This window comes from Rhinopithecus bieti, unplaced genomic scaffold (genome assembly GCF_001698545.2).
Source record: "Rhinopithecus bieti isolate Rb0 unplaced genomic scaffold, ASM169854v2 scaffold_1583, whole genome shotgun sequence".
NCBI lineage: Eukaryota > Metazoa > Chordata > Mammalia > Primates > Cercopithecidae > Rhinopithecus > Rhinopithecus bieti.
The window spans coordinates 2,541,190-2,554,521 of record NW_016803645.1 but is presented as its reverse complement, the minus strand read 5'-3'; the positions used below and the strand labels follow the sequence as shown (position 1 = coordinate 2,554,521).

At 37.0% G+C, this 13,332-nt stretch overlaps 1 protein-coding gene across 8 annotated transcripts in view; it reads left to right on the top strand.

The window, feature by feature from the left end:
- Positions 1-13,332, top strand: part of OPRM1 (opioid receptor mu 1) — a 126,168-nt gene that overhangs the window by 25,320 nt on the left and 87,516 nt on the right. For 4 of the 8 annotated variants that reach the window (XM_017892088.1, XM_017892105.1, XM_017892095.1 and 1 more), the window contains exon 1: positions 5,890-6,312. The exons of 2 other annotated variants lie outside the window; for them this stretch is intronic. In XM_017892088.1, coding sequence (XP_017747577.1) covers positions 6,023-6,312 — 290 coding nt within the window. In that variant the 5' untranslated portion in view covers positions 5,890-6,022. Of the gene's footprint in view, positions 1-5,784; positions 6,313-13,184; positions 13,305-13,332 lie in introns of those variants that run through there. 2 more of the 8 variants (XM_017892148.1, XM_017892101.1) reach the window with 2 other exon arrangements.

Genomic DNA, 13,332 nt, shown 5'->3' with positions numbered 1-13,332 from the left:
GCAGTGGCCAGATCTCAGCTCACTGCAAGCTCCGCCTCCCGGGTTTACGCCATTCTCCTGCCTCAGCCTCCCGAGTAGCTGGGACTACAGGCGCCCGCCACCTCGCCCGGCTAGTTTTTGTATTTTTAGTAGAGACGGGGTTTCACCGTGTTAGCCAGGATGGTCTCGATCTCCTGACCTCGTGATCCGCCCGTCTCGGCCTCCCAAAGTGCTGGGATTACAGGCTTGCGCCACCGCGCCCGGCCTGAACTAGTATTTTCTAAATGATCAATGCATACTATTACAAAACTACACAGGAATAGCAGATTCGTTCAAAGTAGAAGACAGATCAATAGATTTAAACGTGTCAAAGTACAAAAAATTCATTAATGTGGTTTTAATCTCCACATACCAACTAACCTTTAAAAAACTAGCACTTCTTAAGTCTGGGTTTAGTATTAAAGAAAAATATCCACTATTATTTGTAAAGGCTGTTAAAATAATCTTCCTTTTTCCAAACACATATAGGTAATTGTAAATCCATATTTTTGTTCATGTATATCAGCTAAACAATGTATTGCAACTGATTGAATGCAGATGCAGATATGAGAATCCAACTGCCTTCTTCTAAATCGGACATTTGAAAGAATTGTATAATATAAAACAATGCCACTCTTCTCACTAAATATTTTCTTGCTTGGGAAAAATATAGGGTTTCTTTTTCCTAGAAAAATATTTATGTTTACATGTAATAGGTGTGTTGTTATTTAAAATATAATGATAGGCCGTGCAAGTTGGCTCATGCCTGTAATCCTAGCACTTTGGGAGGCCCAGTCAGGGGGATGACAAGGTCCGGAGATCGAGACCATCCTGGCTAACATGGTGAAACTGCGTCCCTACTAAAAATACAAAAACAAAATTAGCCAGGCCTGGTGGCAGGTACCTGTAGTCCCAGCTACTCAGGAGGCTGAGGCGGGAGAATGGCATGAACTCGGGAGGTGGAGCTTGCAGTGAGCTGAGCACCGCTGTACTCCTGCCTGGGTGACAGAGAGAGACTCTGTCTTAAAAATAAATAAATAAATAAATAAATAAATAAATAAATAAATAAATAAAATATAATGATAAAGAAATGTTTTTATAGATCTCTCAGTTTTAATTTCTAAAGTGATAGACTGTGATAAAGATAACCTAAATAAGAAATGCTTTTGGAACCTCAATAATTTAAAACTTGTAGAGTCCTGAGACTGAAACATCTGACAACTGTTTATCTAATAGAAAGTGATAAGGGGCTATACTAGGGTAATGGCAAACCTCTGTAACTGGAAATTGAAGAGTAAGACTTGAATAGAAATGAGGTTCCAGATTTTAGAAAGACATTTAGACTTATGTATCATTTAAACCAGTTGTTTTTGGATGAATTTTCAAAAGAGTTGATTTAGCTGGACCCTAGGTACTACCTTCAGGCCCTTAAAAGAATCAGGTCCTTTAAGGATGATTCTGTATTATTAAATATAGTGTATTATTTATGATAATTCTTCTTGCTAATTTCTAGGCCACATACAACAGGATATAAAAAGCCAAAAGACAAAGGATAAATTCTTTCATATGTGTGTAATCCTATAAACCCTCTTTGAAGTTGATTCTCATATTTTTGCTTTATAGAAAAGGAAACCAAATATCAGGAAGTGTAAGTAATTTAGTAAGTCACAAGGAAGTAAATAGTTGAGCCTGGATTTTGAACTGCTTTTTTTTTAATCAAAAGTCCATGGCTGTCATCCACTTTATTCTAGATGCCTTTGTTTTAGGTTTATAGGGTAGAAGTTGGTGTGAGGAGTTTTTTGCTTTCATTTACTTATTTATTTTTTACCATGGAAATAAAGAGTGCCTATTCCATTTTACTTGATAGGTATGCAGCAATCCAGTGATCAAGGATAATATAGTATCACAATGCATTTGCATTCTCATTAGCTATACACATTTAAATGTTAGATAGCACAGAAAAGATCTATAAACAAATACATAAAATGCTCCTCCAATGAAACCTTGGATGTCCCATTTTTCTGAGCTTCAAACCACTGTAATTGTTTCCTGTATAGTATTTATGCCTGTGTTCCTCCTTAATAGCCATTAATCATGTGTTCCATTAACAGCCACTCTCAACAGAATCAGGACTAAGCTATTAAAATAAGTGTAGGGTGATGGCAATCCTATGAATAACTAAGCCAATAGATGTTGAAATTCAAAAAAGGGAAGTGACTTTTAGCACTTTCCAGGGATTCATCCATGCTATGAATAAATACGTTGCTTTGAAACAAATAATTTTTGTGAAAAATGTTGCATGATATGGATTTGATAGCAATGTTAAATCTAAATTGATAGATAATAAATTAGTCTTCCTTCAAATAGAAAGCCTGGGCTAAGCAAGAAGCATCAACAAAAAGATATTTCTATTGTACAAATTACATATTAAGGCTCAATGAAATAAAAGATTATGTGTTTGGGATCAATACGGTATAAAATAATTATGTTTGTAATAAATTGACTCATTTATTTGCAGTCCATCTGCTTTTATGAGAGACTTGAATTTTCACAATAGACTTCAGACCAGTTGAGTAGGAAATGAACAATTATGGAGGAAAGGGGGAATATACCAGAGGGAAACTCTGAAATAACAAAAGCTTGAAATTGAGGTGCTTTTATACTACATATTAAGTGGTATTAATTTATTATTTCTGAAACATTTTTTATCTAGGTTTCTCAAGGCCATCAATATATTTGAAAGAAAATTAAATTTGTTCTGCAGTTCCCTGAATTGTATATTAAATGGGGGAAGATACCAAGATATAAATGTTAATACAACTTAAGGAAGGACATGCAATGATAACCAGAAGATTCTATATTCAAAATAGAAGGATAATAACTATCCTCAGTGAAAGATGATAAAGACCAATAGAAAAGGAGAAAATCAATCTCAGCTGAGAATATGAAGCACAAAGTTCAAGTCTTTCTCTAGAGAGCAATTGCATTTTTCTATAAAACAGAAAAAAAAAACTATTTCTAGAAAAGGGCAGTGGGAATGGGGTTGCTCTTCACCTATAATTCTAGAAGAAAAGGCATGTGGCTAGTCCATAAGTCTAGACATTTAAGTCCTGGTTGGTTAACAGACTATATTGAGTCAAAAAGAACAAAATGTCTTCATTAAGGTTTTCCCATAAAGACGTTTTATTTTCAAACTGTGTCATTAAAAAATCACCCAGATTATTTTATTAAATAGATAACGGCATAAAATATATGCTAATCATTCTTTCAATTGAATTCAAATATGATACACATGCATATTCATGTATATTTAATATAGAAAAAAACACAGAGAGTGAGGGAGGGAGTCCACTATTTATTAAGTACTGTGTTAGTGAGCAGGCCTCCCTTAGGAACCTTATTACAGAGTACAAAGCTAGGAGAGTAAATAAAGTATATTGAAAAATGCATACAAAAGATGACAGAATCACCATTCCAAAAGATCTTGGTGGGTAAGAATCATGAACTGGATCTAACAAGATGTAACTTAAAAGTAAAAAACTATAGTGTTGCACTGAGCTCCCTCCAAAGCAACTATATATTTATAGGAGATGAAACACATGATTCACCAGGCATGAGAAGAAAGCTTCCATAATCAAAAACAATTGTATCCATCTTTTTAAACTCCAGCTCCTATCACAGCATCTGGTCCAAAGCAGATCTTTAGTATTTGTGGAACTGACTTGGACTGTGTTTTGGAAATTTTGTCATTGGTAAACCTAAGGAGAGTCGAGAGAACCATGTGACCAAAAAATAAAACTTAAAAAAAAAAAAAAAAAAAAAATTGGGAGTTTCATTGTACTGGTAGTAAGATAAAGTTTATAATCTGGCTCAGTTTCTTTTTTGTTTTCTTTTTTGTTGTTGTTTTTTGGTCAGGGCAAACTTAGGTCATTATTTTTAACACTAGAACTGTAGTTTAAGAGCAGATAGACAAGCTGTAATGAGAATAGACGAACAACAAGGCCACTGAAAGAACTCAGAACTACATCTTACAAGAAACAACTGAATGATACCAATGTTTAACTTGCAAAAGAGACTACTCAGTTGATTTCAAATGTATGACATATAATGGTAATGAACTATCACTTATTAAGCAATTACTATTGCAATGTATACTCATTTAATCCTGCTAACAGACATGTGAGGTGAATATTACTAGCCCATCCCCCCCTTTTTAACTAATGAGAAGACTGTCATCTGTAAGGTAAAATAACATGTCCAAACTCATAGAGCTACATAGTTACAAAGCTGATTTGTAAACCGATTTGACTCCAAGATCAGGAATTATTACACTGTGTCTTGTCTTCCATATGAACTAACCACAAAGGAACTGAGTGCATGCAGACAGATTTCAGCTCAATATAAGAGAATTGTTACATTAGTTCATGGAAGAATATGTTTTAAAGTATTTTTGTTAGTCTCTAGGAAATCTCTGTAACATTTTATTGTGTAAATTATACCCTTTAATGTAAGAGGATAAAAATAATACTGAACATTGGCAAATCGCCTATGATTAATAGAGTTTACCTATGAGTTATCTGCTTCTAAGATAAATGCCTAAAAATAATATTGGAATTGAATGTTCCTTTCAAGATCTTCCCTCCCTGCTCCCTGAGAGTGCAGTTAATTTTTCAAGACCAAGTGGGGACATGTATTTTCAACGTTTATGGTTAAAAGATATATACATGCACAAAAATATACATGCACAGAAATGAGAATCACTTCAGAATTGGTGTTAACTTTAGGGAAAAAAAGGCCAAGAACTTACTCTTTGTAACTACAAATTTATTTCTAAAATAGAAGCACTTGTGGGTTTAGAAGTAAGGTATAAAATTCAAAAACGTATCCATGTTTCTCAAGCACCTTGTTGAAGGCCACTCTAATCCCATACGTTACGTGACTTTTCCTGGAATTTTTACACTAGAAAACAGGCAATGCAAATTTTGTTTGGTTTAACAACCTTCTTCTCCGAAGGTTCTCGATATGTCTATCGAGGAAGTCTTCAGATAACAAGGACAAATAATTCCTAATAGGTCTATGAGATTTAAGATGTGAAAGAGCAACATTATCTTTAGTTGACTTTACTGGATGCCACAACCTTCTGATTTCTGTAACCACTTCTTATGCCTCTTCCTCACTGAGACAAAATCAGAGGTAAACAGGGATTCACCCTAAGAGAAATTGGGGAAAATGAGGAACAGGTTTTCTGCACAAAAGTTTATTTGTTTCTCATTTATTTTTCAGAAAATAGAGGATCGCTGTTGTCCCCAACAGGTTTGTAGGGAAGAAAATTGGAGAAACATTATTACATTTTCTTAGATGTTGGCAACTGAGGGAACAAGGACTGCAAAACAAGATTGTGTGTCCCCTATTCCCAAATAATCAAAATTGGCAATAGGGATGGAGGATCATTGGGGTTTTAGGGTTGTTAGGGTTTCGTCAAGCCAATGTATTCCCTGCCAGATTTTAAGGAGAAAAGGCGCTGGAAAATGGAGTGATGTTAGCCCCTTTCTTATTTTCACTGCTGCCAAAACTAACTCTATCTCTCTCCCCAACCCTTCTCTCCATCTCCCTCCCTTAGATGTGTTTGCACAGAAGAGTGCCCAGTGAAGAGACCGACTCCTTAGATCGCTTTGCGCAAAATCCACCCCTTTTCTCTCCTCCCTCCCTTCCAGCCTCCGAATCCCGCATGGCCCTCCCTCCCCTCCCGCAGCGGTGCGTGGCTGGGGATGAGCCTCTGTGAACTACTAAGGTGGGGGGGCGGCTACAGGCAGAGGAGAATGTGAGATGCTCAGCTCGGTCCCCTCCGCCTGACGCTCCTCTCTGTCTCAGCCAGGACTGGTTTCTGTAAGAAATAGCAGGAGCTGTGGTAGCGGCGAAAGGAAGCGACTGAGGCGCTTGGAACCGAAAAGTCCCGGTGCTCCTGGCTACCTTGCACCGCGGTGCCCGGCCGGCCGTCAGTATCATGGACAGCAGCGCTGCCCCCACGAACGCCAGCAATTGCACTGATGCCTTGGCGCACTCAAGTTGCTCCCCAGCACCCAGCCCCGGTTCCTGGGTCAACTTGTCCCACTTAGATGGCAACCTGTCTGACCCATGCGGTCCGAACCGCACCGACCTGGGCGGGAGAGACAGCCTGTGCCCTCCGACCGGCAGTCCCTCCATGATCACGGCCATCACCATCATGGCCCTCTACTCCATCGTGTGCGTGGTGGGGCTCTTCGGAAACTTCCTGGTCATGTATGTGATTGTCAGGTAAGGAAAGCGCCAGGGCTCCGAGCGGAGGGTTCAGCGGGTCAAGGGAGTGCAAAGAGACACCTAACTCCCAAGGCTCAATGTTGGGCGGGAGGATGAAAGAGGGGAGGTAAACTGGGGGAACTCTGGAGGCGACCACGGACAGTGATTGCTATTTCTGTGAGAAAATCTACTTTTCTGTTTTTTCAATTGATAAAGAAGTAATCCAAAATTTCAGGAGCAGAGAAGTTGCTTTGGTTAAAGCTACAAAGGTCTAGGGGTAGGGGGGAAGTTATAGGGTAGACTTAGAGCTCTTCCTTATACTGAGCAAAGAGGACTCTTGGCAGAGTCCTACACTCAGTCCCTCTGCAGGAGCTATGGAAAGAGTAAGTTGTGAATAATGGGAGAGAAATTCTAGTTAGCTTTCCCAAATTTGGTTGGGGTTGCGGTGTGTGTGGGGGGGAGGGGGGAGAAGTCTTCTCAGTTGTTTTGAGATGGACCTTGGCAACTTTCCTACTCCTGCTGGTTTAGTACTTCCCTGTACTACAACCCCACCCTTTCTTCTCCCCTACCATAGCAGCCCTTACCCATCTTTTCCTCTCATCCTGAGGCAACATTAGGTAGAGGAAGTTTTCCTAGCGTCTCTCCATGGTAGTTTTCCTCTGTTATAACAAACATGACAGCTGTGTTGCGTAGACCAGTTTGCCATTGGTAGCTTCAGATCGCCTAAGTCACAAACTGCATCTGGTATGGGTAGGTTGGTTCAGGAAAACTGCAGGACATGGCTGTATTCCAATGCCTCCACAAGTTGGAGCTAATTAGGAATGACCAAAAGCATCATAATTCCACATTAGAAACTGCAGAAACGCTTACACAGGAAGTTTTGATGGGTGCTCTAAACAAAGTATTCTTATCAAGTAATATTAATTCAAAAGAGTTGTGGTCCATTTTCTGTTTACCCAGATGTTCCAGGTATATTTGGCAGAGTGTGGAAGCTCTCAATATTGATTGAGATTGGTATTGATTGTGTTGGTGTTGATGTGTATATTCAAATGTATATTCAAATACTATATGTGAATGTGAAATGCCATGTATCTGTTTTTGTTAAAGAAGATAAATATTTTAAGACTTTAAAATAGCTCCTAAATCGAGGGCTTTTTCTTTTTTAACCAGGGGTATGTGTATGTAGGTAACATGGCATTTTCATATTTAGTTACAATATTTGTTTCACCTATTCAGCAAGTATTGCAGATTTCAGTGGAGCTCTTAAATCATTTAACAATTGCTCTCTCCAGTATCCTTTCATTACCAAGGTGCTGCAAATTGCTTATAAGCAATTCTTTCTACTCATCTGTATGATTTCTTTAATTAATGATTTTTGAAGAGTAAAGCTAATTTCCCTGATCTTTTGATGAGGAATAAGATAAGTATCGTCTGTAAGAAAAGAGCACCATCTATTGAGAGGAAGGCTAACAACAGAAGGAAAATGCAAGAAGATCAATGGAAGAATTTATTTTTAAAAACATTTACTTTAAGTAATTCAATACAATGATTCGCATTAAAAATTAAAAACCAAATTTCATTCTGCAGCTATGACAATAAAAGTTATAATTAAAGGCCTGCTTTGTGAAGAGAAAATATGTGTCTCATTTTTTCTAAAAGAAATTCGTAAAATCATACACTAATCAAGCTAGAAGGGACTCTAGAGATTATCTATGCTAAGTAAATAAACTGAGGCACAGAAAATGTAAATGATTTTCTCCAAGAACAGATAGTTCATTAATTCAGTGCCACTGAATCTCTCCTAGCTAACATAATTTTATGTTTATTGTTCTGGCAAATCATGATTTGAGTTAATTTGACTATTAGGTTGACAGAGTGAGTTGATACAGCAATAATAACTTGGGAATAACAAATTATCCCCAAATTCTGTATGAAATCCTGAAGGAAAAAAAGCATGAAACAAAAATTACCAAAGCATCTAGGAATCCTGCCATCTGAAACATAATATTTTATTCCTTTTTATTGCTTCTTGGTATTTTCCTTCCTCATTTTTCTACACTTTAGTTTATGCTTTGCAATACAGAGAGGGCCAATAGAGTGGCAACTGGCTGTGAAATAAGCAGATTGGTCTTATTATTCCAGTGTAGAAGATGTTGTTGATTGGGTGAGTTAGTTTTAAAGGCATTACCTCTGGCCTCTTGTTGACTTGGAGAAACATGGTGACAGTGCATCTTACTGAGAACATGATATTATGCTTTATTCTTGGTACTGAAAGTTCTTACAAAATGCAGTACTATTTGAAAGGTCATCCCAAACACCCACCTGTGGCAGGGTGGGTTTTAATTGCAGGGTTAGGTAACCCTCTTGGAATGTGACTGTGAAACAGAAAAATGGGCAAGTTAGTGACAGATGAAGTGACAGGGAAGGCATCTGGGGACTGAACCAAGTATGTCTATTTAGCCGAGAATATTTAACTGACTGTCTGCAGGCTGCAGTGTTTAAACTACAAAATGATCAGTTCAGGGATGTATTATCCTTGCTAATAGGCTGGATATAATGTTGCATCTATTAAGTATTGAGGAGAAGTGCTCACTTCCTTCTCTATTTCAAATTCAACAAATACTATTGAATGATCAAGTAGTTGCAGTTTTCTGATTATATTAAGGTAATATTTATTAAGATGTTTTAGTCCATTGAGTGAATCATGAGGCTCAGATGACTATGACAACAACAACAACAAAAATAACTGCTAATGCGGATGCTGTGATTAACTCTTTGGCTCTGTTTGTACCACCATCATCATCATCCCTTCATCAACAACATCATTAAGTAGTATAACTTAAATGAGATTCTTAAAGAGGGCTGCTCTAAGGAATACAAGGGAGGAAAGAAGAAACTGTAATATGTTCTAAAGGTTTTAAATCCAAATGTTAAGTCATAAAAATGTTATCAGTAACCATCACCTGAAAGCTTTTTTTAGTTTTAAAGAAAACTAATGCTTGCAGAATAACTTTATGAAAATTACCACAAAGATTTTAGAAAATATGATGAAAATATTATAAAAAGTAGCAACCACTTAAAATGGGATGATAGTATTTCATTGTCAAGAACTGTAAAGAAAAAAAATCAAAACGAAGAGTAACAGCAACCAGAGATGTTTCACTTTTTAAAAATATTTAATAACTGAACCAAACTATAGGATTACCCATAACTGCAAAAACTAATATAGTCTCAGATGTGTTTATGTTGGGAGATTCTTTTTCCAAGGTTTGTTCATGTAGCTATGAACATGGTATGTACAGACACTGTTGAAAAGTGGAGGGCTAGAAACTTTGAGATCTCTGTGGGCTGTGTAAACCATCCTTACAGTAAATTTCCAATGAAGAGTGCCAAGTAATACTACCCTCATTTGCAAGATTATTTCTTAATGTGGTTAGATAAATTCTCAATATAACTAATTATCAGAGAAGAGCATTTAAATACGTGCAAGATGTTATTGTCATTTCTCCTTCCTAAGAAGTATTTCTGATTTTAGAAAAGTCCTGTGAGCTTATACTTGTTCTATATACCAAATATTTGATTCAGGTTTAAATTTAAAGATGATCATTTATACTTGATTGGAACAGAAGTACAAGCTTTTAAACTTAATCCAGATTTAGGCAGGTAGAAATTAGTGAACAATAATGTTTTATCTAATATAAGGATTATATATATATATGTATGTGTGTATATATATATATATTCACACACACATACATATATATTTGAATCAATTTGAATGCATATGTCACTAAATATGATCATTAGTAATTTTCATAAGATAAAAAGATAATAGTTTATTTAGAAAGCTCAAATATTAATAAGATTCACTTTTTTAAAACCCACAAAATACCCTAATTAGAGGATGGATTTTAAGTGGAAAACACTAAGTAAAATTCAGTTCTCAATTTAATGGCTTACATTAAAAAATACTAACTTAATTGCATGCCTTTCACTTAGTAAGGGGGAGTTCCTGGTACCTATTGCAATTTGAACTTTTAGTGCTATTTTCCCTATAGATACTAACTCAGAGGAGAACAACTCTTCTTCTGTGTCTCCTAAACACACTAAATTGCTTTTATACTTTCCTTGGTTGTAAGCTGTGTCTTTGTCATTTGCATGGCATTACCAATCAATGAGTTTCCTACATTCTTCTCTCTCTCTCTTCTTTCTTGAAAGGATGACCTATCTGATATTTCTTGAAACATATCCAAAGATAAAAAATATATAGAATTACAGAACAATTCTTCTCTTAAAGGATGGATGGATGGATGGATGGATAGATAGATAGATAGATAGATAGATAGATAGATAGACAGATAGACTGAAACACTTGAAGTCTCTTCTGTGCTCGCATTACCCTCGTTTCACTGAGACTACCACTACCATAAATTTAGTGGTGAGTATTCACATGCATGTTTTTAAACATTTACTACATATGGAAACACATATATATAGTAAATATATGGAAACATAAATACATAGTAAATGTTTTTGTATGTTCTCATAACTTTTTATAATTGGTATATCATATGTTTAAGCTTAAACACATAATTTCCCAATTGCCCCAAGTTGTTATAGTTCCAGTAGGCCAGTGCTAGAAAATAGATGTCAAATAAAACCAACAAACATAAAAGAAAAGAAACAAACATTGTGGCCATTGACTCTTCTGAGTACTTTTAACTGATCTTATTTTTAAAACATGTGTTAAAATTATTCGTAAAAAATGATTTGCAAGCATTTTCTAAGCTAATTGTTTTAGTTAATATTTGGGTATAAAAAACTCAGCTACTGCTACAAAAAAAAAAATACCGGTTAATAAATTTAAATAAAAAACAATTTCTCTACTGCTAAGAAGGAAATAAAAGTAATTAATTGGTGTCTGTATGCATTCGAATAATAAATGCAGGCAATATTTATTTTGAGATTTTGAACATCTAATAGGATCCCTTACATATAAAAGTTGAAATATTATTTCTCCTAGGATTCTGTTTAAGGCAGTAGTTGAAACGGATATTTTAAGCTCAACAGCAAGAAAAAATAAGCTCATTTTGATAAATAACATACGACCATATGAGATTTTAAAATGTACTCGTGATAGTCAGGCACTGTGGCTCTTATAAATGCCAGTGCTTTCAGAAGTGGAGGCAGGTGGATCACCTGAGGTCAGGAGTTTGAGACCAGCCTGGGCAACGTGGTGAAATGCTGTGTCTACTAAAAATACAAAAATTAGCCGGACCTGATGGCACATGCCTGTAATCACAACTACTCTGGAGGCTGAGGCACAAGAATTGCTTGTACCCAGAGGCAGAGGCTGCGGTGAGCCGAGATCGCACCACTGCACTCCAGCCTGGGCAACACAGTGGGACTCTGACTCAAACAAAAAAATTAAAATAAAAATAAAAGTACTAGGGGTAAATACCAAGACTAGATGGTGCATGTCATTTTAAAATACAAGAATTTCATGTCTTTAATCCTCACTAAGTTTAATGTTTTTATCTAACTGAAATAATTGTCTGTGACAGCAGTCTCCAAACTTGATTTTAGATGTAGACACTCATTTCAAGAACTTGGGACCCAATATATAAAACAGATCACAGAACAACTGTCCAGATATAACCACATGTTGGGGCCAAGAGCGCTGCTCACCTTGCATCCCCATACCGCCCACCAGTGCTGTCCCCAAGGGACCACCACAGAATTTCTAGCACTCCACCAGGCAAAATTTGAAAGCAATGGCTTTCACGTTGTTTCATATCCTTCTCGTGCCCATCTCATGTCCTTCACCTTGCCTTCCACCTCAGCCGCTGATATGGCAGTCAGTTTTGCCCAAACATAACTGAGTAACACTTCATCTTGGCTGCATCAAAATCCCTTACTTTCTGCCCTAGGGCTTTTCTATTGGAGTAATTAGCCTCCATAGGAATCAGCCTGGCACTCACAAAGGCACTATTTGGAAGTTCAGGGAAGTTCTCTTGACTGGGAAATGGAAGCCTGTGGACAAATACTGCCCTTGCTCCCCTCTCTCCTCAGGTGTACCATTCTGAGGTGGCCACTTCAAGGCATGTCAGAAGGCCCTGCCCACGTTGTGACCATCTCAAGAACATGCCTTGTTTTCCTCTTCCCTGGTTTCCTCTTCAAGTTTCCCACTGCTTGCCAAGCAACCACTTTTCAAAGTGGTTCACCTTCACACAAGGTCGTATCTCACACTCTGCTGAATATTCTTCCTGTTATGTTATAATTGGTGACTATATGTTAGCACAGTAAAATCTGGTTAATAAATAGAGCCCTTAGAGACCTATCAATAAAGGTTTTTTCTTAACTATCAAAACTCATAAGAAAATTCTAATAGGCAGCCCCAGTCAGAACTACCAAGAGAGTTCAGAAGCTAAGCTTTTCCTTCCATTTTTGTTCCTGCCTTGGGATTTAGGAAAGGCTTTTTCGGGTAAGTTTGGCTGAATGGAGAGAGAGTGGGCACCAGTCATGTCCAGTGCCCAGTTTACTTCTTCTTGAGCTCAGGGTGATAGAAGCAGAATTGCCTGTGCCATGTAAAGGAAATAAAGCCTCCTGTGCCTTCTGGTGAACTATGTGAGGGTATAAAGAAACAAACAAACAAAAAAACCTACCACTCCCTTTTTTCCATTAATTTTATGTTATATAGTAACATTAAGAGTATCTTGTGGTTAATTGAGCTCAAGAAAATTTCAGTCTTCAAAAGTGAGCCAAAGCATCAAATGCAAGAAACGTCATATACAAGAAGCATCATATACTGAGCTTGCCAAGCAACTCCTTTCTTTATCCAACTTTTCTTGCCTCGGGTAACTTTTTTTTCTTTCCCATCAATTTCTCAGATATAAATTTAGAAAGGAAGAACAGCAAGGAAGAAACCTTGCTCTGGCTCAGGACCCCACGTGTCAGTTGTGACTTAACTCCAAAGCACTGTGTGCCTCACTCTCAGTATCTGTAAAAATGTGCGAATCGGACTTTAAAAATCTTAAA